General features: G+C 46.2%; 1 protein-coding gene across 1 annotated transcript; it reads right to left on the minus strand.

Moving 5' to 3' along the window:
- Positions 1-1009: 1009 nt before the first annotated feature.
- On the minus strand, positions 1010-26679 carry LOC100478305 (A-kinase anchor protein 17B). Its single transcript, XM_019796260.2, is given in 8 exon segments — positions 1010-4393; positions 4395-5539; positions 7142-7409; positions 8904-9031; positions 10435-11203; positions 20464-20567; positions 22381-22446; positions 26307-26679. Coding segments are annotated over 6 exon segments (2859 nt in total). The 5' UTR covers positions 20517-20567; positions 22381-22446; positions 26307-26679; the 3' UTR covers positions 1010-3897.
- Positions 26680-27381: the final 702 nt, after the last annotated feature.

Raw genomic sequence — 27381 nt, forward strand, 5'->3', positions numbered from 1 at the left:
TGCCAAGAGGAAACCGTCCAGAGCCTGGTTCCCCGCCATTCAGAATGAAATCAACATTGTATTGATTACACGTAGAAGGATATTACAATAAGGGAGGACTTTGGTCTAAAAACTTCTCAAATCCAGCTGTACATTCAGAAACCACATTACATAAAAGGCGCCATTTAAGATGGGGGCGTGGTGGTTACAGGCACGCAGCCAGTGGGGGCGGTGTCAGGTGAACCCCACAGGTTTGTTCCCCTGATTTTATCCAGCTCCCCCGCAGAGGCACTGTGTTCTCAGGACTAGCACCTCTGGGTCCTAAGTGTTCTCTCCATGGTTTCCATACCCGTCCAGATCTCTGGCTTTGCATAATGACACAGTCACCTTACCTCAGAGCGCCCGAGAGGCTCATCCAAGATCTGGAACAAGCATCCAGACTGCCCTTGCTGTTGCGGAGAGTGCTCTTTGACAACCCCACCCCCACCCCAACAAGGACCTTTTCAGCTGTAAAGTACCCAGATGGGTACTAAGGTACGGCCTTTGTTACGGAACACTAGCGGGCGGTTTGCTCTATGCTTCGCATCAAAACGCAGGTGACTCCCTACTGACTAGTGAAGCCCCTCGTCCCTCCGACTAGAACCGCCCCGTCCCACACCCTCACTGATGTCAAGAGATTATAGAACTGAACAGTGCCACCAGGTGCAGAAGGGGTGAGGCGAAAGGCCATGGGTCCCTTTCTCCGCCTTCTAAGGTTACTGACAAAACCTTTGCGGAAGGGAGGGTAGTCTTTGGTCAAATACTTTTATTTCAATTTATCCAAAATGAAGATAAAACTGTGACCTTCAGTTGCGTGAGCTCTGACATAGTCCGTCCCCAAACATCAGCATCGTGTAGGGAAAAGTTGCGTAGAAGCAATATCAAAACCAGATGGGTGTGTATAATTTCGCAGAAAATGCTGGAGATGTGTGACATCCTAGCCAGTGCGCGTGGTAAATGAACAGACTTTAGTCACCATGACCATTTTATTTTTAATGTATCTGAAAATTAAATATGTATTATTTCTCTAACAATGCAAATGACACAAAGGGCCGGCAACAGGAGTGCAAAGCAGCTTACTACAAGTAGAAACTCATCCCCCCAGTGGAATCATTAGCATTTATTTAAAACATTTTAAACAGTCTGGCAACAAATAAAAATACATTTATTTGGTTCTTACTTTCAAAATTACCAGGTTATGTGGCTTTCTACCTGAGAAATTCAAACAAATTGAGCAAAAAGACATTGACAGATTTTTAGTTTTCTTAAAGCGCTATCAGCAGCACATACAAGGGAAACACATGAAAACACCTGTTTAAAAAGACAGAGTTTTAAGTTCAGGCCCTTACTTACTTAATAGGTCATAGAAAAAAGATATGAGAAAATACTTTTGTACCACTTAAATAACAGCACAACAAAGAACAATGTTAATTAATAGAAAGTGATCACAATATTTTCGGTTCTATTTCATTCCTTACTGAGCCATTCATTCCACTGAAAAGTACAGGATAAATTGTTCTCTTCCTCATTTAAGGCCTACATACACACAAAAAAGGTTTATTCAAGTCTAAAACGCATTACCACAAGACATATAAAAATCCAAGGTTGTACAGAAAGTAAACATGAAACCAGTATTTTTTCTTACTTCTAGGCCCCAGGATGGTATTTAGCAAACAAACGAAACCAGACAGAGTATTAGATAGAAGTGACTTAGCACCAGTTCTATTATACCCCCCGAAAATTGCACATGCTATATTTTGCAATTTATTGTTTACGTCTGGTTACTGAGCAGCAAATTGTTTTCATGCCTAAAAATCTCTGCAAAGAAAAATTATCTAACGGCAGAAGAAATGAAAATTTGTTTTCAAAACAAGCGTAACTGCTTTCCATTACAAACCCATAATGTTCTTTGTTTCAATGGCATGAAACATGGACAAAAATAAGGAGGCAGGGTCTCACAGGAGGAGAAAAATACCTAGTTACCAAAAGTTGTCAGACAAAATACAAGCTCTTAGCACTTTAAAAGGCTACTCTGGACAACAGTACTTTGAACATTAATAGTCCTCGCTAGTCCTCAGAGGAGAAAAGGCACTCACCCCATGAGCGATTTTTCAGATGTGACAAGCCAAACCTAGTTTCGATGGCAGAGTCACTAGCTTGAAAGTGGAACTGAATACAAGAGAGCCCACAAATCATTCATTGGTTATCGTCTCACTAATACCAAGCATGACCTGCTATGTTACATTCATTTTTGAACTTTTGCATGAACTAGCATATCTCTATTAAATGTGATTAGAAGAGATCAATGAAACAATGTGCGGTTCTTACTTTAGGTGAATTAGAAGATCGTGTAGTCCCTTCAGATATCAGGCTGCTCAAGGGGCTGGTTCTGAGCACAGTACGTGCCTCGTCATTCAGGGCAACCACACAGACTGGCATCCTACCCTTGGCCCTACCGGCTGGTACTTTTCTATAGAATGTCAAGTTAAGACTGAAATGAATTGTGCCCTATGGAAATATTGCCTTCCGCTACTTCCATGAACGGAAATCTCCTTTTTCCTGCAGCAGCCAGTCTGATCTCATTGATGTCTTCCACTGCCGAGGCAGGTATAGCTTTGTTGGGGGGAAAAAAAAGGTCATCTACTGCCCCTGAGGTCCTAAATCCTATATAAGGCAGAATGAATCAGCCGAGCTTTCAATAGAACATGCACTGCATTAAGATGTCTTTACGAATCTATAAAATATCTCCATTTAAAAACATATTCAAGAAGTCCAAAACCAGTAGGTAAAAAGATAAATTGCTTCTGTTAAGAGTTTACAAATCCTGCACACATACTATTTTTCCCCAGCCAGAAAACTAGGGCTTTGCCCTTGACTCCTCCTAACTCCATGGCATTATTGAGGATTGAGGAGGCACTTGTTAATGTTTTATAAAAGTCAGTTTGGGGATAGTCAGTGGCTTTTTACAAACTGATGTCACCCAACCCTGAGTGAAAGGATTACATAACCTGAAATGGAATACTGCCATGTCCTATCTTCCCAAGTGCCATTAGTGGTGCCCCGGGATCTTTCCATATTGCCTTTTGCAAATCCCACTGGTTATTTTACTTCAATTTTCTTGCTTTCCTAGGATGGAATGACATGGGGTTCTTCCAAAAACAGCTCTGCAAATGGTCCACCAACCATTTAAGCCTCAAAGGACAACCCGAGCCCCTTTTTGTTGATTCTTTCAAGTTTTGTTTCTCAAAGGACAACTCTTTTGAGTACTATGAACATATTAATGAGATTAATTTCCTTCTGGTGGGTGGTCACAAACCCTTCCAATGTCACGAAGAAGTCTATGGTGTGTCCGAACTGTCGTCTCGTCTTCTACCTGTAGTTATTTCTAGATAAAAGTCAGGAAAGTTTTGTGGCAGCACCTGGCGTTCCTGACCAACTCCAAGCACATGTAAAAAGAGCCTATTTCATTCACCGTTGCCCCCTTTGAAGATAACTGACACCAAATGCTGATGTTCTAACAACTAGAGAGCCACGCAGAGGGCTGTCAATGCCTCCCAGTGTTCCTTTGCTTCCTCGCTGGTACCAGGTTTCAGCCGAACTGTAGAAAAATCTGTCCTTGGATCAAGTCGTACAGGCACGGTGTTCCACCAGCCTTTGGAATCCGGATGTCTCTTATTTCCAAAGTTTGCCAACACACCTGCAGTCATTTATGCTTTATACTTTGGTGAGACAAACAAGGTTTTGCATTTGGCCTTGCTCAAGCTTTTCAGTGCTGCTTTCTTGCTCTGTAGTTGCTAACTACATAGCTATATTTGGTTTTAAATGTTCTTCCTGCACATTTTTTGCTAAGAATGAAGGTGTTTCTGATCTAAGAGACCTTCAAAACATTTGAAAATATAGGGGACTAGAGTAGCCATTTCCAAAATAGCTTCCACAGTCCAGATGCTCCTGACTGTTATGTCTAATATAATAATTACCAGAATTCAGCATAGAATCTCTAGAATGCTCGTGTCTTTTAAACCTTCTGGCCTCCTGGTTATATTCCGACTTCCATGGAGCCTCTCTTCTTTGGGGCAAATCCCCCAAATAGAAAACATGAGCACTTTTTGATGGTGCTGTTGGCACATGAGCAGGCCTGTAGTTTGCTTGCTGGCCACATGGGCTATCACCGAACCTCCTTTTCTTCCTCGCGATGTGGTCTAACAGACTGCTAGGACTGGACTCGTGGTAGTAGCCGTCGTCGAACAAGTATTTGGGGGCCAGCGTTGCCCTCCTTTTGCTGGTGCTCTTCTCACCTCTAATGGAGCTGTTTTCATCCTCGAGCCATGAACATCTCAGTTCATACTTGGCCCTCTCGCCTGGTGTCCTCAGCTTGGTTAGAGAAGCTGTCCTCCCCATCACGGTTCCACTTTGAATACAAGGTCTGCGGACTTGACCTAATTTCTCGGTCGCTAGTGGTGATCTCGTCATCATCAAGAGATCTTTTTTCTGGGGAGCTCTCATATGTGGCCACAGACCTCTCTTTCTCTTCTTTGTTTATGCTAAGGGTTTCACTGAAGCATTCGGAATCACTACTGATCTCCTCTAAGAAATCTGTCAACTCCAAATCTAAGTCTGCGGACCTACTGGGTGAGGAAACTTGGCTTTGACTTGTGGATTTGGAATCTTTGACCTGGTAGGCTTGCATCTTTTCCAACAGATGGTTCTTTCCATCAGCTGGGGACAGGTGATCGTCAGCTTCACTGGCTGGGTCCGTGCAATGATTTTTTAACTCCTCGGTACGTTCTTTGGTGTAATCCACTTTTCCTCTCTTTTGGGGTTTTTGTTCAGGATCCTGAGTACAAATCTCTGACGGGTAGTCATCTTCTGGAACCCGTTCTCTCGTTGCCGGGTTTTGCATTTGGCTCAGACCAGTGGAGTGATGCTTACGTTTTCTCAAATTGATTTGAAATCCATTTCCCTTAGCACGGACAGCCCTCTGCCACTGACTTGGGCTTGCTATGTGGCTTGGTTCTAGGCAGATACGGGCATACTTCGGAGTTTGATAATAGTTTAACAGGTAATCAATAAATTCATCTGTTTCATAGATCTTCTGTTTCCTGCCACGGTCTGGTTCAGATAATCGGGAAGAATTGGATTTATTAGAACTGGAGTGGTCTTCTTTCTCAAGAGACTGATCTTGAATCATCGCCTTCGGCAAAGAATTCTGGTCAGAGACCAAACTGTGATTGTATCCCTCGGTCAGTAATTTTCCAGTTCTTTCTTTTCTAGCCGAATATCTTATTTTTTTTCTCCCAAGGTGGTGGGAAGATTTACGTAAGTGAGCCCTAGTTCTTTTCTTCATTTTTTGTTTTCGTTTATTGTCTGACTTGGCAACCTGATATTTTGGCATTCCCTCCTGATGTTGAAGATACTGAGTGTTTAACTCTTCTTTCTTCAGACTTTCCAAAGTGTTCCTTGGAGCCTGATTCACTTTGGGGCTTGCATCATCTACCCCCTGTGGGTTAAACTGTGTGGGTCCCTTTAAAGAAAAAGGTTAAAAATCTCACATGAAAAAATTCACAGTGTAAAAATCTCAAAGAAAACTGGGCTTTCTGTTGTGGTTCTGAAGAGGTTTCTAACATGTAAGGTAGATTCAAATTCAGAACAATATGGAATGGAGGAAAGAGGAGGCACGGGATTCCATCTCTCGGGTGAATGTGAGCTGTGTTTATGAGGTCTGTGCGCCATGATTCACATACCTTCAAAGCATACGAACCCTTTTTTTTTAATTTGTTCACAAACTGGTGAGGACTTACAGTTCCAGGTCTTAGGCTAGGGGCTGGGGATAGCAAGAGGAATAAGAAATGCTCTACAGCCTTCCCAGAAAATCCTAGAATAGGAAAACACTCATGGGTGAAATGTGTTCTAAAAGGGAATCAACTGGCTTAAAAGAGAACCTGCCTCTCTGTTTGTCATCCCGCCTCTTCCCATGGGTTGCTGGTGAGGATGTCCCCAAGCTGTCCCCCCTCGCCTGCTTCAGTCAGAAGCAAGGCGGCAGGTAGAAAGTATGGCCATGGCAATGGGTCCATCTGTGCTGTCCGCTCTGCACAACCACAGGCCAGGTGAAAGGTGCTGCCCACGGACCCCACCCTGCTGGGAGAGCTCGCACTGTGCTCTTGCTGACATGGGCCACACCTCGGGACAGTGCCTACCCATTACCTGGGGTTAGAGCCTGGGGACTGCGTCATCGGTGTGAGGCCCCACACATGGGGCCAAGAGTTAGGCACCACATACATTTAGAGAGACAAATTCTTAGAAAGGAATCACCCCTGGAGGTCATTACAGTAAATTAAGAGATTCAGTGAGACTTATTATAAATGTAAATGTGAGATTTTTCTGATCCGGATTTTCAAGGTTGGTGGTCCACAGTAAAGAGAGAAAGGCTGGGAATGCAAATATCCATCAGAGTATCTGATCCTGATGCCATTCACTCCACATATTTAAAAACACTGAAGATGTGTTTTTAAATAAACAATCTGGGAACCTTTCTGGCCTTAACTCCGGGCCATCTGCAGAGTCTGGTTTTTTTTTTAGGAGGTCAGTAAAGTGGGGCAAAAAACCAAAAAACAAAAAAAATTGTGAAACTCCAAAATGGAAACTCTCCAAACACAACAAATTGCTCTGCTGTCAGAAATTCCCTAGCAAAAAGTTTAAGACTAGACTAACAGGAGCTCGCTATGCAAAGGTCTCTGTCCAAGGCTCTTCCTTCCCATCCAAACCCACTGCAGGTGAATGGACAAGTGAAATTACTGGAACACTACTACCGGCCTAACAGCCATGCCTTCCATCCCCTCCCCCTGGCATTAGGAGACTAGAGGAGATTCACCAGCTATCCTGCTCTGGGTCGCACAGTCCCGGAGTTCGAGAACACAAAGTGTGGGTGTGGCAGACCGCAGGGGTGAGACACAACTGTGTTGGGGCCCTTGGGCGCCCCCCTTTGTGAAAATCCACAGTTGGGGTTACTGGAGATCGGCCTATTGAAAATAAACACTGAGGAAGACAAAGAGTCTTCCACGGAGTTGATTTTAAATGGGCCACCGTGTCAGTGTCAAAGTGCGGCTCCGAAGGACCAAGTACCTACCAAAAGCGAAGACGGATTGAGAAAGAGCCTTACTGCAATTTTCCTCAAGAGGACCCGTAGCAACCGCAGTGCCTCCACCCGCCTCTGGGCCAACAGGTACTTCCTCTCCTCCCGCTCCTCCGAAGAGTCGGGCTCCCGGGCGCCGTCAGTGGGGGCTCGGGCCTTTGGTTTCCTGTGCCGGCGTCCGTCTCTCTCCTTTGGGCCTCGTCTTCTGACCCTGGCCTTCTTCCTCTTTTCCTGGGCTCTCCTCTCCTCCTCTTTTCTTTTTCTGGACAATGATTAAGATTCAATCATTCAGAAGGCATGGATTAAGGCATTGGCTCTCCTTCCAGCTCCTTCCCCACTGCTGGGGGGAGGATGGATCATTTCGGTTTCCCAGAATCACACAGTGCTAACCCCAGGGTTTGACATAGACAACTGAGGGAATAAGACACCACTGGCACTTCAGTCAAAGGGAAAGGACACAAAACTGAGCTGGTCAGAAGCATGTATAGGAGAGGGTATACAGAAAGAAGGCCACAGAATTCAAAGAAGGGGCTTCTAGAAGTCCCTACTTTCTCAAACCACAAGCAGTCCAGCTTGGGGATCTAGCCATCACAGTGGTGATTTCATTTCTCTTGAGATCAAAACTTTCCATGGAGCTGGCTTCACGGAGGCTTATAAAGCAAGTCAAGGCACTCAGAAGCTCTTGTGGCTGAGAATTCGTCCTTGGTACCTATCACTTAACACAGGACACTATCATAAAACATCCTGGCTTAGAAGAATATGGCCTTGGTTTACTGCTGTTTTCCAAAAAACTGAACTGTTTTGCTTGGGCCCTTATGGAACCACGGGGAAGGGGAAAGAAGGGACAATTACCTGAGTGAGGACTTAGCCAAAATCTGGAAGATTATCTCAACTGCATGTTTAGTCTGGAAATTTGGGGGAATAGTTGCCCTGACTGGGCTCAAACTCCAGCCGAGTTTCACAGACATGATCTCAAGCAACTGCTATCACCCCGCCAGCCAAAAAACTGAAAGGCACATGGAAGGGGACTGTCTCTTTTTTTGAATGACTGTAATTTACAAGAAAGACTGAAAGAATAAACACGGGAGGGGAGGGGCCAAGAGGCAAAACTGGTTTTGAGAGCCCGTTTGTATCTCTTGGCAAACCTTTGGCAATCCAATAGCCTTTTCTAGGCTCAAGTCCCTAAATTAGAAAACAAGGATAAGCTCAAAGAAATAAACATGGAAGTTCCTCAAATTCACCAAAAGAACTTAAGCCAACAAGAAATAGAAGGCCAAGAAATCCATGCCTTCCTGTCAAGGGGTTGGTTTGACTGTTGACCATTTCATGGAAGAAAATCTCTCCCAAACCTAAGAAGAATTTGGTTTTTTTAATTTTAAATTAGTAGGCAAGGTATACTTTGGTAAATTGGGGGTAAACTGGTCAACTTTTTAATTTGGTGGGCTAGGATTTTCACTGTAAAAGCCGGGATCCTTTTTTTTTTATTAAATCATATCTTCCCAAATATCTTAATCTAGCTCATTACTTGTTCTCCCTGAGAACTTTCTTTTTAAGTTTCTCATTTTCAATAGTCTGGCCATTTTGGTTTGGTAACAGCACAGCTGAAAGACTGTAGGCTTCCGCAGAGTTCTCTGATCTGTACCAATTCCTGCCGCCCCCACCTCAATGTGACCTATCGAGTGTGGCCATTTACCCAAAGGAGTAAACCCACACCTCAAAAGTGAAAACCCCTCCTTGTTAATGTTGGTCTCCTCACCTTGCAGCCTCTTCCTCGTCTCTCTTTACTTTTTTCCTTTCTTCCTCCAGCTCTTGTAACTTTAGCCTTTCTTGATTTCTCCTTCTTATAGCCCCTTCGCTGAAATGCTTGGTTGTATCAAACATAACCTGCCCACAGACAATTCAGAGTTTCATTAGAAAAGTCTGCCAGCCGGCTGGGTGTGTCCCAGGCCCATGAGATGAAACCAGTATGTACAGAACAATTCAAAACTCAATAAATTCAAAATGTCCTTTCCGCATTCCCGTCCCCATACCGTTTCGCTATTCCTTGATCACCTGCCCAACAGCCCCATGGGTTCTAGAACTGCCTTTGGGAGAACCCTTGAGGAGCTCTCATATGGCCTTAGATGGCATCACAGTGTCATTATGGGTACAGGCTCTGAGGGATGTGAGTTTATTACCTCTGGCTTGTTGTAAAGATCAACTGAATTCAGGTATTTGAGTTGCCAGAGAAAAAAATACGCAAAAAAAAAAAAAAAAGAATGTGTGGGGGGGGGAGGAAGGATCAGGGAAGCACAGATGCAAAAGAACTGACCTAATGGGATACGAGATTGGACTGTAGTGATTATTAAGCTACTTTGCAAATCCCCTGAATAAAGCAAAAGTCCAATCGAGGCACTACAAATTTGCTTGAAAATGAAAAGGAGGCAAAAACAGCCCTTTAAATGTACACAAGAATGCTAAACACCAAATTCGCGATCGTGGCCACCTTTGAGGGGAGGGAGGGGGATGGGGTCTCATCTCGTGGGTGATGTGTTCTTTTTTTATGACGGGCAATGGGTACATGGGTGGCCATTATAGAATGTATTTTAATGTAAGTAGCTTCACACATCTCACACACATACACACACACACACACACACACACACACTCATACATAAGAAGCTAAACTTAAGCCGAAAGTCCAAATGCACGCTCAAGGCTAACTGAGAGAACAAGGAGTGTTTAGCCGCATCTTTTCCTCTGCTGGATTAAGAGGTCAAAAAGGAGATGGCCAAGCATTGAGACATTGATGAGGTGGCATGGCCGGATAGGCAGCATGATCTTGAAAGGAAAGGATCTCAGTTTGTTGAGAGTATGTTCCAGCAATTTACCTGCCAGACATCCTGAAAATGTAGGTTGTTGCCCCCAAGAATAATGGGGAGCAAACTGCTCTCCTGTGCTTTCAAACTGCATGGATCCTTTCTCTCAGCAACTTGTGTAACGGAACAAGCATGTGAGATAGTTCCATAAGGGCCAGAAGAATTCTTCAGCGCCCTCAAAAAGTCGGGGCTGAACCCCAGATTTATAAGAACCATCCCTTCCAAACCATGGCTGGCAGAAGAATGTCCACATCAGGATTAGTTTTCTTCCTAAACATCCGTTTATGAGTGACAACACAAATCTTTACATCAGCTATTGATCAGAACCTAATGGGGGTCTAAGGAAATTTATTCTAGATGCTTCCTTCCAGCTTTTGCTCAGGACCACCTGAACGGTGGGAAATGAAAGAAATTCTGGCTCCTTCTTACCTTGATGTTACAGGCCAGAGCTTTCCCATCATCTCCTTTCAGCATCAGCTTCATCCCTCGAAGGGACTCCATGGCTTTCTCGAAGTCAGTTGACTCCTGGTACTGTATAAAAGCCTCAAAGGTCTGCAAGCCAAAGCTAAAACCCCCGAAGTTTCCACCAGTCATCACTTCTCTGTAGGGGTCCAGCATAGGGATGTCCACATTCTTGATCTTCCCAAAGCTTTCAAAGACCACCCGAAGGATCTCTTCACAGGGCTTCTCCCCGCTGGAACCTTTGGGCGCAAACCATTTGCAAGGCAAGCCTTCGAAATAGATAGAATCTGGGCTTTTATCCTGGTCCTGCTCTTCGGCCCCATCGCTCCCTGAGGCCTCCTTTTCCCTGGGGAAACGTTCCCACTCTCCCTGGGCATCTGTAGCCACAACTTTTAAGTCTGTCTTCAAACCATTTAGCTTGATGATCTTCCCATGTAACTTGGCCTTCAAGATCTGAACCAAACTGCGCGTTTCAGCCTCGCCCTCGAATCGGATGAAGTCCTTCGTGCTCTTGGAGAGCCGAACGGTGGTGAACTGGTCAGGGCAAATCAGGCTCTTCAGCTGGTCAAGCACTTCCCAGTTGGAGAAGGGCCTCATTGGTTCTGAGCTCTCTGGGAGCAAGACATTGATCATCAGTTTTGCTATGGGCTTGAGGTAGAGGTGCTGAGCGGCACAGAGCTCCGTTGCCTCAGAGTTGTCATACACCACGGTGACCGTCATGGCAGCCCCTGGAAACCTTAGAGGGTGAAAGAGAGCATTTTCATACAGGTAGAGCAAAATACGGATTTGGATTTTGAATGGTGCTAACATTCTCGGACTTCGGCTCAATATTTCAGGCAAAGTGTACTTTGGGGAGAATTGAGACAATAGCTTACATCTGTTTAATGCGTTTCAGAGCTTTCAAAGAGTTTCCATATACAGTGGACTCTTCAACAGTACGGGGGCAAGGGGTGCCAACCCCCCTACCCCTGTGCAGTCAAAAATCCACGTAGAACTTGTGACTCCCCCAAAACGCAACTCCTGATAGCTTACTGTGGCCTGGAAGCCTTATCGATAACAGAAACAATCGAGTAACAATGTGTATGTTATATATGTGATATACCGTATTCTTACACTGAAGTAAGCTAGAGAAAAGAAAATGTTATCAAGAAAATCATAAGGAGGGGCGCCTGGGCGGCTCAGTCATTAAGTGGCTGCCTTCGGCCCAGGCCGTGATCTCAGGGTCCTGGGATCCAGCCCTGCATCGGGCTCCCTGCTCCACTGGGAGCCTGCTTCTTCCTCTCCCACTCCCCCGGCTTGTGTTCCCTCTCTCGCTGGCTGTCTCTCTGTCAAATAAATAAATAAAATCTTCAAAAAAAATAAGAAAAATAAGAAAAAGGCAATCATAAGGAAGGGAAAAAAATGGGGGCATCTGGCTGGCTCTGTCCATGGAGCACGTGACTCTTGATCTCGGTGTCATGAGTTCAAACCCCACATTGGGGGGAAGAGATTACTTTTTTTTAAAAAATCATAAGGGAAAATACACTTACAGTACTGCATTTATTGGGGGAAAAAGCCACATATAAGTAGACCCATGCAGTTCAAACTCATGCTGTTCAAGGGTCAGCTCTACTGTGTTTCAGCTTCTTTCACTGAAAAATAGAGATTCTAGGATTTCCAAGAGGATTCAGTGAGCGAGTACGTGTGAAATCCTTAGGATCATGCCTGGCACACAGGAAGTTCTCAATAAACACAAGCCATGATGATTATTTATTAGTGGCAATAGTCTTCCTTTATCTCATCTGATTCATGGAGCAACCTGTGAGCAGGCATTCTCACGCCTGTTTTACAGATGGGGAAATTCAGACGGACTCAGGAAAATGAAATGACCTGCCCACATTGAGACCCCCAAGATTCCAAATCTCCAATCTCTTGAGTGATTGATCTCAAAGGCAGAATCCCATAAAAACTGGCTGGGGGTGCTACAGAAGTAGGACAAGGGTGAAATACCTGTAGCACATTCACGAGCACGCCCCTGACTTATTAGCATCCTACATCGTACGAGGACCTACTTGCTCGGATGCCTCTAGTCTATTGCCACGAACTAAACTGAACTCTAAGTTCAAGTACAGAGGAGATAACTTCCTCTAATGAGTAACCAGATGAATTTGCCCTCTACTCTGGGACTGGAAAACCCCCCAAACATGAGTGCTTGCTGGCATTTCATAGTAACAAATTCTTTTAAGCTGCCCCAAGGTGAATAAGATCGCTAATACTGGGAATGAAGGATTTCTGCTCCTATTTGCTGACTTCAAAGAGCACTTCCCAATAAAGGAGTTCTTTCTGAAGTGTATATATTCAGAGTCCACATAACCTGAGTTTCTCACTAATGTCAACTTTAGGAAGGTTTAGACTCAAACATATATGGCTAGCTGATGGAAATTCTAACACAAAATTTACTATTAAATCTTGGTTAACTTTATAGGTACATAATTCTTTTTTATTTTTTATCGAAACTCAATTTAGTTGATATATAGTGCATTATTAGTTTCAGAGGTAGAATTTAGTGATTCATCAGTTGCATATAATACCCATTTACAAAATAACTGTCCATAAAGGACAATCCAAATCAATTTCCTTGAGTTTGCATAAGCTGTTTTTTTAAAAGGCCTCCAAAGGCTATATCTAAGATACTAAGGTACTAAGAATTCTTCTTTTTTTTTTAAGATTTTATTTATTTATTCGACAGAGATAGAGACAGCCAGCGAGAGAGGGAACACAAGCAGGGGGAGTGGGAAAGGAAGAAGCAGGCTCATAGCGGAGGAGCCTGATGTGGGGCTCGATCCCGTAACGCCGGGATCACGCCCTGAGCCGAAGGCAGACGCTTAACCGCTGTGCCACCCAGGCGCCCCCTAAGAATTCTTCTAATAGCAACACTGAACTGGGATGTTATGAAAACAAGCATGTTCTCTTTCTCCAAAAACAGTATCTAAATAGCAAAATGAAGAAGAAAATCCAGTTCATTTGTTGCAATTTGCAACCTAAGTAAGAGTCAACACTAAGCTCCTTTAGGAGAAAAATTAATTTGATATTCAACTAAGATACACTGAACTCCAAAATTGATCTACAGGCAGTAGGCATTTGTTTATACAACCTAATTTAAAGCAACAGCTCTTTATTTTAAAAGATTTTATTTATTTATTTGAGAGAGAGAGAGAGCGCACAAGATGGGGGAGGGTCAGAGGGAGAAACAGACTTCCTGCTGGAGGACTTGATCCTGGGACCCCGGGATCATGACCTGAGCCCAAGGCAGACGCTTAACCGACTGAGCCACCCAGGTGCTCTTAAAGCAACAGCTCTTAAAAAACATTCCAGAAAAAAATACACACAAAGTAGTTAATCACTTCAAAGTAATCAAGTTTGTCATGCTCTTCCCACTTATTCCAGTGATACTGCCTTTGTGTTAAACATTTTAGAATATTTCCTTTTTGATTGATTTCAAAGTCTGGGTTACATTCTTTAAAGTAGTCTTGATGGAGGTCAGTTTTGAAATTTTTTTTCTCATGGATTTGATATTTAGAAATTATCAAAAATTACCTAGAATCAAGAATGTTGCATAAAATGGGTGACTATGAAAAACAAACTGATTTTCTTGGGCGCCTGGGTGGCTCAGTCAGTTAAGTGTCTGCCTTGAGCTCAGGTTATGATCCTGGGGTCTCAGGATCAAGTCCAGCATCGGGCTCCCTGCTTAGCAGGGAATCTGCTTCTCCCTCTGACCTTCCCCCTCTTGTGCTTTCTCTCACTCTCTCTCTCAAATAAATAAAATCTTTAAAAAACTGATTTTCTTAATTGGTTTATAACCACCTCCTCCTTAAAAGGAGATTCCAATAAGAGCTCTAATTCTTTCTCTTTTCATTTGTTCGTACATCGTGGGAATGAGCGTAGAGCTTTGAAAGATGACAACTTTGAAGGACGACATTCATTTGAATGCCATGGTACAACAGCTGCAAAACTAATCCCAGGTCTCCACCCAGCGCCATAGCCATGCTCTGCAATGTGACTTTGAGTCATCGCTCTCAAGAGATACAGTCTGTCCCCCCCCCCATTTTTGAATGTGAACTGGCCTTTTCTCCCGCCAGCCACTAGAGTGTGACAAAAGTGACAGAGTGCCAATTCTAGGCCTAGGTCTCAATGGCCTTTACTCTCCTGGAACCGTGCCATGAGGACACGCCCGAGCTAGCCTGCTGGAGGCTGCCAGACCACATGAAAAAGAGCCCCCTGAAGCACAGGGAATATGGTCAATAAGATGGTAATAGTGTTCTTTGGTGACAACACTTATTGTGGTGAGCACTGAGTAACGTATAGAATTGGTAAATCAGTGTGTTGTATACCCTGAGCTAATACAGCACTGTTTGTTAATTACACTTCAATTAAAAACTTGTATAATATATATGGGGGTGTGTGCCCAGGTGGCACAGTCAGTTAAGTGTCTAACTCTTGATTTCAGTGCTCAGGTCATGATTTCAGGGTCGTGAGATTGAGCCCCGTATTGGGATCCATGCTGGGTGTGGCATCTGCTTGAGATTCTCTCTCTCCCTCTCCCTCTGCACCGCCCTCCCTCTCTAAAACATTTATTTATATTTATATTTATATTTATATTTATATTTATATTTATATAAAGGACTTAGTCTGTACCAAGAAGTAGGCTTTTTACGTACGTCATGGCTTCAGTGCTACAGCAATGTCACTGGCAAGTTCTGCCAGATCACTAAAAATTAACTAGATAGTGCCTGGCTTATAGGTGTACAGTAATTCCTGTTGTGATGCTTTTTCCTTAAGGAGACCTCAGCCACTAACAAAAAACAAAGGGAGAAGAGGAGGATTACTACCATGAAGACAGGTAGGAGGGACAGAGAGAGGAGGAAGGAGGAGAAGAGAGAGGAAGAGGAAGAGGCAAGAAAGAAGAAAGGAAAAACAGGAGGGAGGGTGGAAGGACGTCAGTGATATTTATTATAGGGAAAAATGAAAAGCAAGTTACAAGATTGGGCGCCTGGGTGGCTCAGTCGGTGAAGCATCTGCCTTTGGCTCAGGTCATGATCCTGGGGTCCTGGGATCAAGTCCCACATCGGGCTCCCTGCTCAGCGGGGAGCCTGCTTCTCCCTCTGCCTCTGCCCCTTCCCCTGCTTGTGCTCTGTTTCTCTCAAATAAATAAAGAAAATTGTTTTTTAAAAAAGCCCAAGTTGCAGGATAATGATGTACAATGTGATGTTGTTTTTGTAAAAGTAATATAATAAAGTAATAAAAGTACACATACATGGGTATGCACGTGCACACACATGCCCCTCTACATATAAAGTCTGCAAAGATGAACATCAAATTGTGAACACCATTTCCCCTGGGAAATCAACTGAAAGTATAAGAGAGGAATGGGCTTGCCCTTTTTACTTTGTAGTCTTATAGCTTTGATTTTGGAATATTTACAATAAGTATGTGTTAATTTTGTATTTAAATTGTTTTGTGTTTTGTTTTTAGTTTTTTATTTTAAGTAGGCTCCCCATCCCACGTGGGGCTTGAACTCACGACCCTGAGATTAAGAGTCCCATGCTTTATGGAATGAGCCAGCCAGGCACCCCTGTATTAAAATTGTTTATGAAACAGAGGAAATTCACATGGTGATAAACGATTAAAAGGAAGTAGTTCACAACTGCGGATCTAAAGTTGCCCAGAAAGGATCAAAACAGTCATAGAATAGCACCTCCCTTCCCCAGTCAAAGACACCCTTCTGTCCACCCTCCCTGGAAAGGCCCGCAGGCATCTACCTGCACCCATAACCGAAGTCTGTGTGGGTCATGACCGAAGCCTGAGAGATTAGAACTTCAGATAATGAGGAAGCACTCAGCCACATTTCATAACATAGCAAACTACACGTGTATCAAAACATTTTGATGACTTTTGACTTTCGTACACAAACCTACGAAACCATCACCACAATCAAGATAGTGAAAATGCTCATCATCCCCGAAAGTTCCCTCGTGCCCCTTCGTAATCCTTGTCCCACCCCCAGCAACCACTCGTCTGCCCGCAGAACGTTTAAGTCACAACTGATTTATCCTATAGCAAAAGCACACAGATGTTTCTGGAAAATACTCATAGTTACCTCTAGTACTCAACTAACAGGTGCTTTCTTCTAAGTCAGGATAGTTTCTCAACTCCAAGTTTAAATGTGTCAATCCTTGACTGTAGTTAAAGCTGTATAGGGCCCATGGGTGGTGGGGGTTGGGGTCACTGGGCGGTGGGTATTAAGGAGGGCACTTGTTGGGATGAGCACTGGGTGTTATATGCAACTGACGAATCACTAAATTCTACCCCTGAAACTACTAATACACTATACGTTAACTAAATTGAATTTAAATTTAAAAATCTTTTAAAAAGCTCTGTAGGGCCCTACTTTGCTCTTGAAAACGAGATCCAAAAAGGTTTATGCTTTCCCCCATATAATCCCTGTTTTTACTCCTGTTTAAACCTAATAAACATTCAAAAAACAATCTGTTCTAAATGAGATATATTATTCAGTAGATACAGTTACATACTTTATGCATATTTACACGTAGGAATAAAACTACACTAAAATAGACGGCATCGCTGAGATCAAGTTATTAGGCCATGATGAAATTGATTCTCCAGCACAACCTAATTTGCCCTTTGAATTCTCTTTTCTTATATCTGTGCTTCAATTGACAGTGGTGGTAGAATTCACTGACAATTTTCCCGTCATTTTCACCCATCACTGTCAGCGGCACAGATCACCTTATTCGACAAAGGTTTGAGATCCTCACCTCAACCAGGCCCGGATGGCAAGGGATGCCATAATTATGCCTCCATAAATTATAAAATGCTGAATTTTAATAAAAATTTTAACTCTTCTCATGTTCTCTTATGTTCCACCATGACCTCCCCAGGCACCCCTCCCCATATGCCCACATCTTTCTTCTAGTCTTGTGATTAAAAGCAACACTTCTGAGAAAATTTATTCTTGAACACCTTTGTAGAGGCAAACAAGAGTGCCTCCAACCTTCAAAAATGATAGTCATTCCATGATGTTTACAAGCGTGCATTCCAGCGGTCTCTTGCGTACACAGGCATTTCACTCAGCCTGCTCCCAAAGCCAAAACGTTTCTAGCAGATTCGCAGAGAAAAAGACTGCTTTCTCTAGTCCTCTGTCCGCCTCGCCTTCCTTGTCTCTATACATCGTGGCAAAGCTGACCAAATAGCAGTGGGATAAGAGAACAGAGAAAACAAACCGGTCTTGAGATGTTCTCACAAGTGTGAAACAGCTCTTTTGACCCGCAGTGAAAATTCCAGAAGTTCTGCCAGGTCTGCATCAAAAGCTTCTCCAATACCTTCTTTCATTTCAGAAGATACTTAGAGAGAGTCCTCTGCTATGTCTCAGGGCTTTTAGATCAGAGTATAACTTTACAACCTTAAAAGCATTTCAATCATAAGTAAAGTATGTGTCATTCATCCTGTCTCGCTATCAGAGTGCTAGCAAGGCCACGTCAATGAAGCATGTTTGTTTGTTTTTTTAAACAGTGAAAAAAAAAATGGGACCATCTGCACAACTGCATATCCTCTTTCAAAGTAGTTCTTTGCTGCCTTTCTGTTTCCTTCCAGGCCTTTGAACCTTAAAGTTAGTCATTTTGAAAGCATTTAAGATGGATACGATTATATATCAACACATTTATAGTCAGTGGGGCAGCCAAAATGTATTCGGGTCAAAGCCACCTAGCCAACCTCCAGATTCCTGGCCAGGATAGAACCCCAGGGACTCTTGACCAAAGAGAAATATTCCCTGGCTCTCCAGTCAAAAGGTCATGGGTAAACGTCCATGTGTTTGACACATCATTAACCCAAACAACAATTTTCAAACTGAGGCTGGCCATAGGCTCTGATCTTGACAAAATTAAAAATCACATCATTGAAATGAGTGACACTCTGTGTTTAGAGCCGATACGGGACCCATCAAATGACTACAAATCAAGATGGTCCCAGAGGGCTTCCTGGGGCACTGGGGGCTTTGGGGACAGACAGAAAGGGACTTCTGGAGACCCACAGCCACGCAGCAATGATAAATTAGTGACCATGGAATACCGGAGTCCTGCTGAGGGGGAATCTCTTCTACCAGCACTCAAAGAAAATCTGCTCTAAGGTAGAGTTTAGTTCTAACATTTTTTTTCTATTATTAAGTTTCAGGCGTATAACACTGTAATTTGACACCTGTTTGCACTACAAAGTGATCGCTCCCAAAAGTCTAATTACCATCCATCACCCTACAATTGACTCCCTACACCCCGTTTGCTCATCTCCCATCCCCCTTCCCCCCTGGTAACCACTGATCTGTTCTCTGTATCTATGACTTTGTTTTTGCTTTGTTTTGTTTTGTTTGTCTCCGTGTGGCTTGGTTTTTGGATTCTACGTATGAGTGACATCATAAGGTATTTGTCTGTCTCCTTCCAACTTATTTCACTTAGTGTAATATCCTCCAGGTCCATCCATGTTGTTACAAATGACAAGATCTCATTCTTTTTTTATGGCTGAGTAGTATTCCTGTGTGTGTGTGTGTGTGTGTGTGTGTGTGTACATATCTTCTTTATCCATTCACCCCTCAATGGACATTTACGTTGTTTCCCTATCTCAGCTACTATAAACGATGCTACAATAAACACAAAGGTGCATAGATATCTTCTTAAGTTAGTGTTCTCATATTCAGATAAATACCCAGTAATGGACTGGCTGGATCATATATGGTAGTTCTGTTCTTAATTTTTTTGAGGGAATCTCTACACTTTTCCATAATGGCTGCACCAACTTACATTCCCACCGACAGTGCACAAGGACTCCCTTTTCTCCACATCCTGGCCAACATTTGTGATTTCTTGTCTTTTCCACTAGCCATTCTGACAGGTGAGATGTGAGGTGATAGCTCGTGGTGCTTTTGATTTGCATTTCCCTAATAGTACAGGAAATTCTGAACCCCGAACTGAAGAAACCTGGATTCATGTTAATTCATCTCTTTGGGCAACTTAATTTCTGGTTTTCGTTTCCCTATTTCAAAAGATCATACTAATGGTTCCTTGGTGTGATAATGTTTGTAAAAGCAAAGGCTTTCTAAAAGCAGTAAAAATAAATCGGGACACCTGGGTGGCTCAGCATTTGACTCTTGATTTTGGCTCAGGTCATGATGTCAGGGTCATGAGATCGAGCCCCGAGCTGAGATTCTCTCTCCCTCTGCCTCTGCCCCTCCCCCACTTGTGTGCATTCGTTCTCCCTCTCTATCCTAAAAAATAAATATATATATAAATAAATAAAAATAAAACCAATAAAAATAAATTAACCTAAGGAAAGATTTGCATTAGGTTTTTCCATGCACAGGCATTTACATAATGCTATATGTTGGTGAGGAGAGGGGAATGGGAAGGAGTTACTTTTTTTGAACTATTTTTTAAAATATGAACAGGACAGTGAGCAGACCCAGCTGACCGGCCCTTTGGTCTTTTGCCCCTTCTTCAGCACCAGAAACAGTCTTGTTGTAGAACACCCCTTCCCAGCCAGGAACATTCCTTCATATCTCGGATTAATTTATTATAATGCCACTAAAGCAGACTCATTGCTTTCTCTTCCTCGCGTTACAAAATAAAAGCTACCAGGGATTTAAAGGGATGTGGCTGGGAATCTTCCCTTTTGCCTCATTCACTGAACAGTCAGGGCATGATTTGTGGGAAGTTCCTCTCATGACGTCACCAGTGTTTTCCTTCTCAGTGTTACCTTCCCATCTGAAAATGACCAGCAAAATCCCTGCCCGCCCGTCGCCACCTACAGGGGAAAAGCAACCCTTACGTGGCACCGGGCTTTGCACAACTAAGCAGTTTCTCAGAGCGGCAGTTATTTCCCAGCCTTTTTACAATCCCAAGGTGAACTTATCTGAATACAAGTCCTACAGAAGAGGATATTCCCCAATACCTTATGGCGAAACCGTGATCAAGGAAGGAAAGATTGGAGAAGCCACAGTTCATGTGAACTTGTCACGGGAGCCTGCTCTGCCATGGCATCTGGACCACGGAACGCTGTCAGAGAGAAAGGGGTACAAAGTCAAAAGCGGATGAAACAGTTTGAAAAAATAAGGCACCTGTATATTTACGACTTGGGGCACAAAGGCACTGAGATTTACACGGTCGTACTTACAGACCACCACGATCTGGTTTTTGTACCTGTTCAATAGCAATTCCAGATATCGACGTGATCAACACACTTCTCATTTTTCCTGGCTGCCGCGAATTTCCGTAGAAATTCTATATAGAGAAAAACTCTATATAGAAGCTGGAGAGATTTACTACGTATTTGGTTAGCTATGCCCCATCTCTGGGGATTTGCATTTGCCAATTATTCTTTTTGACTGAAAGGGCACTCTTTCCAAAGAAGTACCGCTGCTTCTCTGTACTACTGGTACGGGAAAGAGCACCACCACGAACATCTGTATACACGTCTTTTAACACGTCATTGCCCCAAAACATGTTACCATGTCAAAGGGCATGAATGGGATTATATAGCTCATGACATATTGGCAAACTGCTCTTGTGGAAGATGATGACAATCTATCATGACAGCAGCAGTATTAAAGGGCCCACCTGAAGCAATCGAGATTGTGTTTCGTTTTTTATGAAAATAAATAAAAATTAAGGGTTGGCTCCAGCCCGCATTGATAATGCACAGCCTGTTCGATGTCTCCAGGCTAAAGGTCCTGTTCACGTCCAAAGCTAACAAGTGCAACAGAACTGCTGAGTTCCATGCCCCCCCAACCTGCTGTCCGCCTCCAGTTACCCCCCAACCCCCCACCCCACCCCAGTGAGTCCCATCTCCCTAACCAGAGCCACCCTCCTCCCAGGCGCTTAGGCTTGAAACCGGGAGCTGCCCCTCCCTTCCCCTCACATTCGACCCTTGAGCCGAGTCCTCCTGAGTCCTCCTCCTCTTTACCACATTCCAAGGCCAGGTCCACCATTCCTGCTGCCCCCCAGGCCCAAGCCAGCGCCATCTGGAACCTGGATTACTGCCGCAGCCTCCCAACCAGTCTCTGTTGCTGTCCTTGCCCCCATACGGTCTATGCTAAGTGACAGGCAAAATGATTTTTTTTAAACCTTCAATCAGATCATTGATTTACTCTGTTCAAAGGCCTCCAGTGGCTTCTTATCAGGCTCTGAACAAAATTCAAACTGCTTACCCTCAAAAGCCAGCCCCCGCTCCCTTGGTTCAACTCATTTTGTATCCTCCTCCCTACTGCTCGGGCTCTCTCTCCAGCCCAGCCTGTGTGCTGCTCCTCAAAGTCACCAAAGTCCCTCCACAGGGCCTTGGCACTCGCGGTTCCCTCTGGCTCCAGTGCTCTCTCCCCTAAGATCTTCTCGTGGCTGGCTCCTTCTCATTTCTCAGATTTGGCTTAAATGCCACCTCCTCAGAGAAGCCTTCCCCGAACACCATCTTCGATAGCACGCCCCCCACCAACCCCGTCGTGCTGGAGCCTAGCACCCGTTTTATTTCCACGGTAACGCTGACAGGCTCCAGGATCCTGTGCGTTTGTTCACGTGGCTTTTACCTGCCCCGCCCCCACCCCCAGTCTAGAATTTCTGTGAGGGCAGGGACGGCATTTGTCAGGGTCACCCGTGTATCTTCAGGGCCTAGAATGATGCCTGGCACATCGCGGGGGCCTCCTAATGCTAAACGTTACCTCCGAGGTGATGAACATCAGCTGCGTTTCCAAGGTGCTACTTCCATGTTGAAAATCCTGCTAATAGCGCCCAGAGCCGAACAGCGAAGTGCTCCTTTGGGCTTCTAGAGCTATTAATGTTAATCGGGGAACACATGTCAAGATCCATCAAGGGTACCTACCAAGCAACTGCTCCGTTTAAGACACTTGGGGGGCTACAGCGAGGAGTCACCCTCAAAGAACTGAGTCTAGAGAAAAAAAGGAATGCAGACAATTAAACTGGGAGCTGAGGAATAAAATGGCGAGTGCCACGAGGAGCAGAGGATCCTTCTGGGCCACAGATGAGCAAAAAGGCTTTGAACATTCTTTCACACAAAATGAGCGTTAGAGGCCCTGGGAACATGCTTCTGGGCTTTTCCAACGTGCTAGTACTGCTCCCTTCAAGAGCGCTGGGACGCATGTAGCAACAGCGGGTTGTAGTTGTCACGGGAGCTGGTGTGGGGAAGGACACCGCTGCCATGTGGTCAGCGGGGGGCCAGAGGTGCTACGCGGCCTCTGCACCCCAAGTGCCAACGCAGAAACGGCTCACCCCGGTCCATCTAGAACACGTGGAGTGCCTTCAGGGACTTCTGGATTAACATGCTTAACATGCTAGTCACTAGGTAGTCGTTTCCGGGTTGTTTTTGTTCCCCTGCACTCTTTTTACCATTTCCACCCACCTGCCATGCCCACCAAGTACACATCAGAAAGAAACCCCCGAGTCCAAGCAAAGGATGAAGGGGAACAGCAGGCCCACCAAAATGTCTCCTTGGGGCCCTAGCCTCGTGGGCTTCGAAACCCCAGCCCCGAGGAAAGCCACCGCCTGTGGGTAACACTCAGTCCCTGGCCATCAGACCATCCCCAATGACAGCAACATCCCTGTGTGGTCGCTTTATTCCCATTTCAGAGTCGGTTCTGCTGCGCGTGCAGCGATTAGTAAAACCAAAAGTTAATCCTGAATCAGTCTTCCCGAGCGGGGGCTTGTTCCGCTAGAGCGCTGGTCTGGGGCCTACAGCGGCTGGGAGGTCCGGGACTGGGTGGGGGTGGCGCGCTCAGGCCCCAGCTAAGGGGGTCCGCCATGCACAGCTCTGCCCTCCACAGGCCCAACACCGATTAGGCTTTCTGACGTTTCCAAGGAAACTGGGAATCCCGGTTTTTATTGAGATCTTTTGGGTTTTTTCTTTTTCTTTTTTTTTAAGTAATCTCTACACCCCCCCCAAGTGGGGCTCAAACTCACAACCCTGAGATCAAGAGTCGCATGCTCCACCCACTGAGCCAGCCAAGCACCCCAAGATCTTTCGGTTTTTCAATGTTAACCCCTCATTCAATGGCTTTTAAAAATATCGTGCAGGCTGAGGCATACCCACCTGACGTTGACCTGGGGCCCCTCTCCTAGCTTGCTCCTTCTCTACACTGAACCCCGGAATCTGCTTGCAGGCAACTGGTGCTCCCTGAGAGTTCAGGAAATTCAAAAACAAGAGTTAAATATGCTGACAACTGGTTCTCAAGAAAGAGCAGGACAGGGGATAGGATTGGGGACCCAAGGAGGGCCCGCCAAGGGATTGACACTGGTTTCGCTGTGTTCTTCCTTGCTGAAAAATTCCCAGCATCTCCCTAATTCCTATGACATCAAATCCCAAGCTCCTGTCCAGGCTCTCTAAAACGTGAGCCCACCCCACCTCAGCAGCCTTATATTTTGTCGTGTTCCTGTGTCCCTTCCCCACTCTAGTTGGGCCCCCTTCCTTGAGCTCCTTCAAATTGAACCAGTGATCCCCTCAGCCAAACATCCTCTCTCCGTAGGTAAATCCCACCCACCCTTCAAAGCCTGGCTCACCTCCTACCTCCTTTAGGAAGCCTTTGGGACAGTAAACAGGAAAATGCTCGTGAGCTCAAGGGCTTGTGTCAAAGAGACCTGGGTTCAAATCCCACCTCTGTCATCGAGGAGCTGGACGATTTACTAAACTTGTTTGAGCTTCAGAAGATGGTCAATCATAGTGCCTACCTTACAGAAATTGTGAAGGAGTAAGGGAAATGATACAAATAAAATACTTAACTTCCAGTGAGTGCTCAATTAATGTGAACTCTTATTCCTATTATGGTTGACCTCCCTCTCCTCCTATAAGTGTTCTAGCCTTACACTGTCTCTTTTGGGCAAAGCACCAACGGATTCCACGCAGCCCACATTTGCTCAGACTGAGCCCCGGGTGTTAGTCTACCTCAGCTCCCAGCTTGGCTTGAACGCATCTTAAAGTTCCAGGAGCATGTTGGATATAATCTAGAACCCCCAGAGACCCAAGTGGACACTAAAATCCGAGAGTTGCCCAAGTAACACAACCCTGCCTCTAAACGACTCCGTAAGAGTCTCTCTCTCAAGCAGCAGCGGAAATGCATGCTGGGAAGATACACACGCAGCCAGAGCCAGTGACAGAGAGAAACAATCCCTCCCCTCCCCCACACCGCCACCTTCATGTTCCCTGTTCTCTGTGCCTCAACTTTCCTTCCAATGCTAGAGATGCTACACGAGGCCGGTCGGGGTCCACACTCTTCACACGAGTGTATGATGGGGGGAACCTGGACAATGGGCCACACAGCAAGCGTCATTTTGGCTGGGATTAAATGGAAAGCCCGTGACTCACAACAGGAGCCAAGATGGCTTCTGCAGGCCCTGTCCCCCCAGTGGTACTCCACCTCAAGTCAGGCCCATTCATCCTCGGACAAGCACCACGGCTGGGATCCCCTGGGCTTATCCCGCTTGTCAATTTCACTTTTCTCTGGGCTTAACAAGAATCAGAGTAAAAACACCTTTGTGCAGCTTACCCCCTGCTTTCAGTTACTCGTGCTCTGAGCGACTCCCTCCCAAACAAACAAAAACAGGGCACAGAAAAATGTGACTCCTGGAACGCCATATTCTTTAAAAAGTCAACCTAAAAACAAAACCAAAAAAAAAACAAAAAACCAAAAAGCCTTGAGAGGCCCCAACTAGATGATCCCAAGGAGTGGTTTTCTCAGCCTGAGGACTGAGTCCCACCGATCAGGCTGTACAAGTTTACACTACTTGGACAGCATGAAGTTGCAAAGTCAGTAGCAGAGGCAGGCAGGGAAAAAAGCTCAAGATGGGCCTGATCGTTGAGACCTTCTTCTCAAACTAGAAAAGACACAGAGAAAATGAAGAGACCCAAAAGGGAAGAAGCCAGTATTCCAATACAAGTAAGTCACGCCTCAGTGTTAGCGGGGCTCCAAAGTTCTCTGGTAATGGTTGGCTTCAAAAAAATCGCAAAAAAGGCAGGAGAACAAACGCGAAGACACGGGTCCCAAGGACCAAGACTAGCCCCCGATTCCCGCCCCCTCCCCGAGGTCGGGAACGGCAGTTTCTCCTACAGCTTGGGCCTCTCCAACTTGCTTCTTCCCCTCGCCCCGCTGACCCCTAAGCCAAGCTCAGGACCCGATGCTTCGTGCCTGGTGGGTGAGTCCTGCTCTCCCAGTCCGACTGGAAATGGTATTATTCCACCCGTACCAGAAACCTCAAGCGAGACTCTTCGACAAGTCCCTGAAGCCAAGGACCCCGTCGTCAGTGGGGCGGAGGCGGTGGAGCCCTGCTAATGATTAATTGGAAGCGTGAAGGCGGAGCAGGGGGAGGAAGCCCCGGCTCTTGGCGTGAGGATCGAACAGGAGAGGGCACCTTCAGTTCCCATAAGCGGGATGCCACTGCCAGCGTACCCCAGGGGAGTGCCTCGAGTGACCTCTGCTGGAACAGCGGCCCCGGAGGGAGCCCCGGAGCGGGTGCCAGAGCGCCCCCTAGAGCGGCGCCAGGGCCCGAGGAGGTGCGGCACGGTCCAGAGAGAAGGCAGAGGACCAAGGGAAGAGCCCAGGTGCATCTCTGCAAAACCTGACTCTGCAGGGCCAGGTGGGGTGGCCCGGGTCTCCCGCGCATCCCCTCCCCGGTCCCCACCGAGGGTCCCGTGTGGCCCTGTGGGCAAGGTACCGGAGCTCCCCCAGGCCGGGGCGGCCAGCGGGCCGAGACGCAGCGGGACGTGGCTGCCTGCCTGAGAGCAGAGCGGAGGGCATTTACCGGGAATCTAAGGAGCCGCTGCGTCTCCACTCGGGTCTCCGCTGGGGTAGCGGGACTGTCGCCGCCTCCACCGCCGCCGCCTCTCTCCAGCCGCCGCAGTCGCAACCGCCAACGCTCCCGGTCGCTCCCTGCGACTGTGGCCCGCGAGGCCAGCTGTTGAATGGCTCGCGCCGAGCGCACCCGGCGCAGAAGCGTCCCCGCCGCATCCAAGTCGGCGACGGCACGCGCGCGCCCGGGTGCCAACGCCCCGTGCGCCCCTGGCCCCGCTGCGGCCCTGGCGAGTTCACCGCGGCTGCTTCCCGGCCCCGGGCTCCCGGCTCCCGGCTGCGGGCTCCCTCGCTCGCCCGCCCGCTCGCCTGCTCGCCTCGGTGGGCTCTCGCCAAACCAATTGCCTCCCCTGACCGGCTCCGCCCCCTCGCTGCCATCCCTCAACTGGCCCGCAGGACCAATGGCAACAATGGGTTAGTCCCGCCCCCTCGATTCCCCCGGGGCCAATCGCCTTCTCCTGAGGACCCGTACACGTAACCCCGCCCCTCTCGTGCGGCAAAGCTGCAGCCAAAGTTTATCCCACTGCGCGGTTGCTCCTGACGATGGCGAGGCTGTGCCCAGGCTCCCCCCACCCCCAATCCCCCGCACGAAGTTACAGTGATTTCAAGGCTGCAGCTCACCTGGTCTGCCGACCCCCACGCGACCTATTCTTTTGAATAAGTGAGTATTTAAAAAGCTAATGAGAGAGGGACTGTTGTCCACCTCATCCCCGAGCAGGGCTGCCGCGAAATGTACACCCTCCTGGCCAGAACTTGCACCTCACAGGGTCGGCAAGAATCTCGAAGGTCATCCACTGACTCCATGCCCGCAATGCTGCGTGTTTTGTTTGTGTTCCGTTGTTGTTTGTCCTGTGTACAGGGGCTCTGCCCTCTTGGCTGGACGACTTCCAGTGACGAGGACTCACTGGCACCATGAACAGCCCCTTGGGTAGCACGAGGCTGAGTGAAACCGGCCCCCTGGTAACTTCTGTCCCCTCGAAGCCACACAAAGCCAACTTTGCCCCTCTTCCCACAGGGGCCCAACAATT

The sequence above is a fragment of the Ailuropoda melanoleuca genome, chromosome X (genome assembly GCF_002007445.2).
Source record: "Ailuropoda melanoleuca isolate Jingjing chromosome X, ASM200744v2, whole genome shotgun sequence".
NCBI classification, from domain to species: domain Eukaryota; kingdom Metazoa; phylum Chordata; class Mammalia; order Carnivora; family Ursidae; genus Ailuropoda; species Ailuropoda melanoleuca.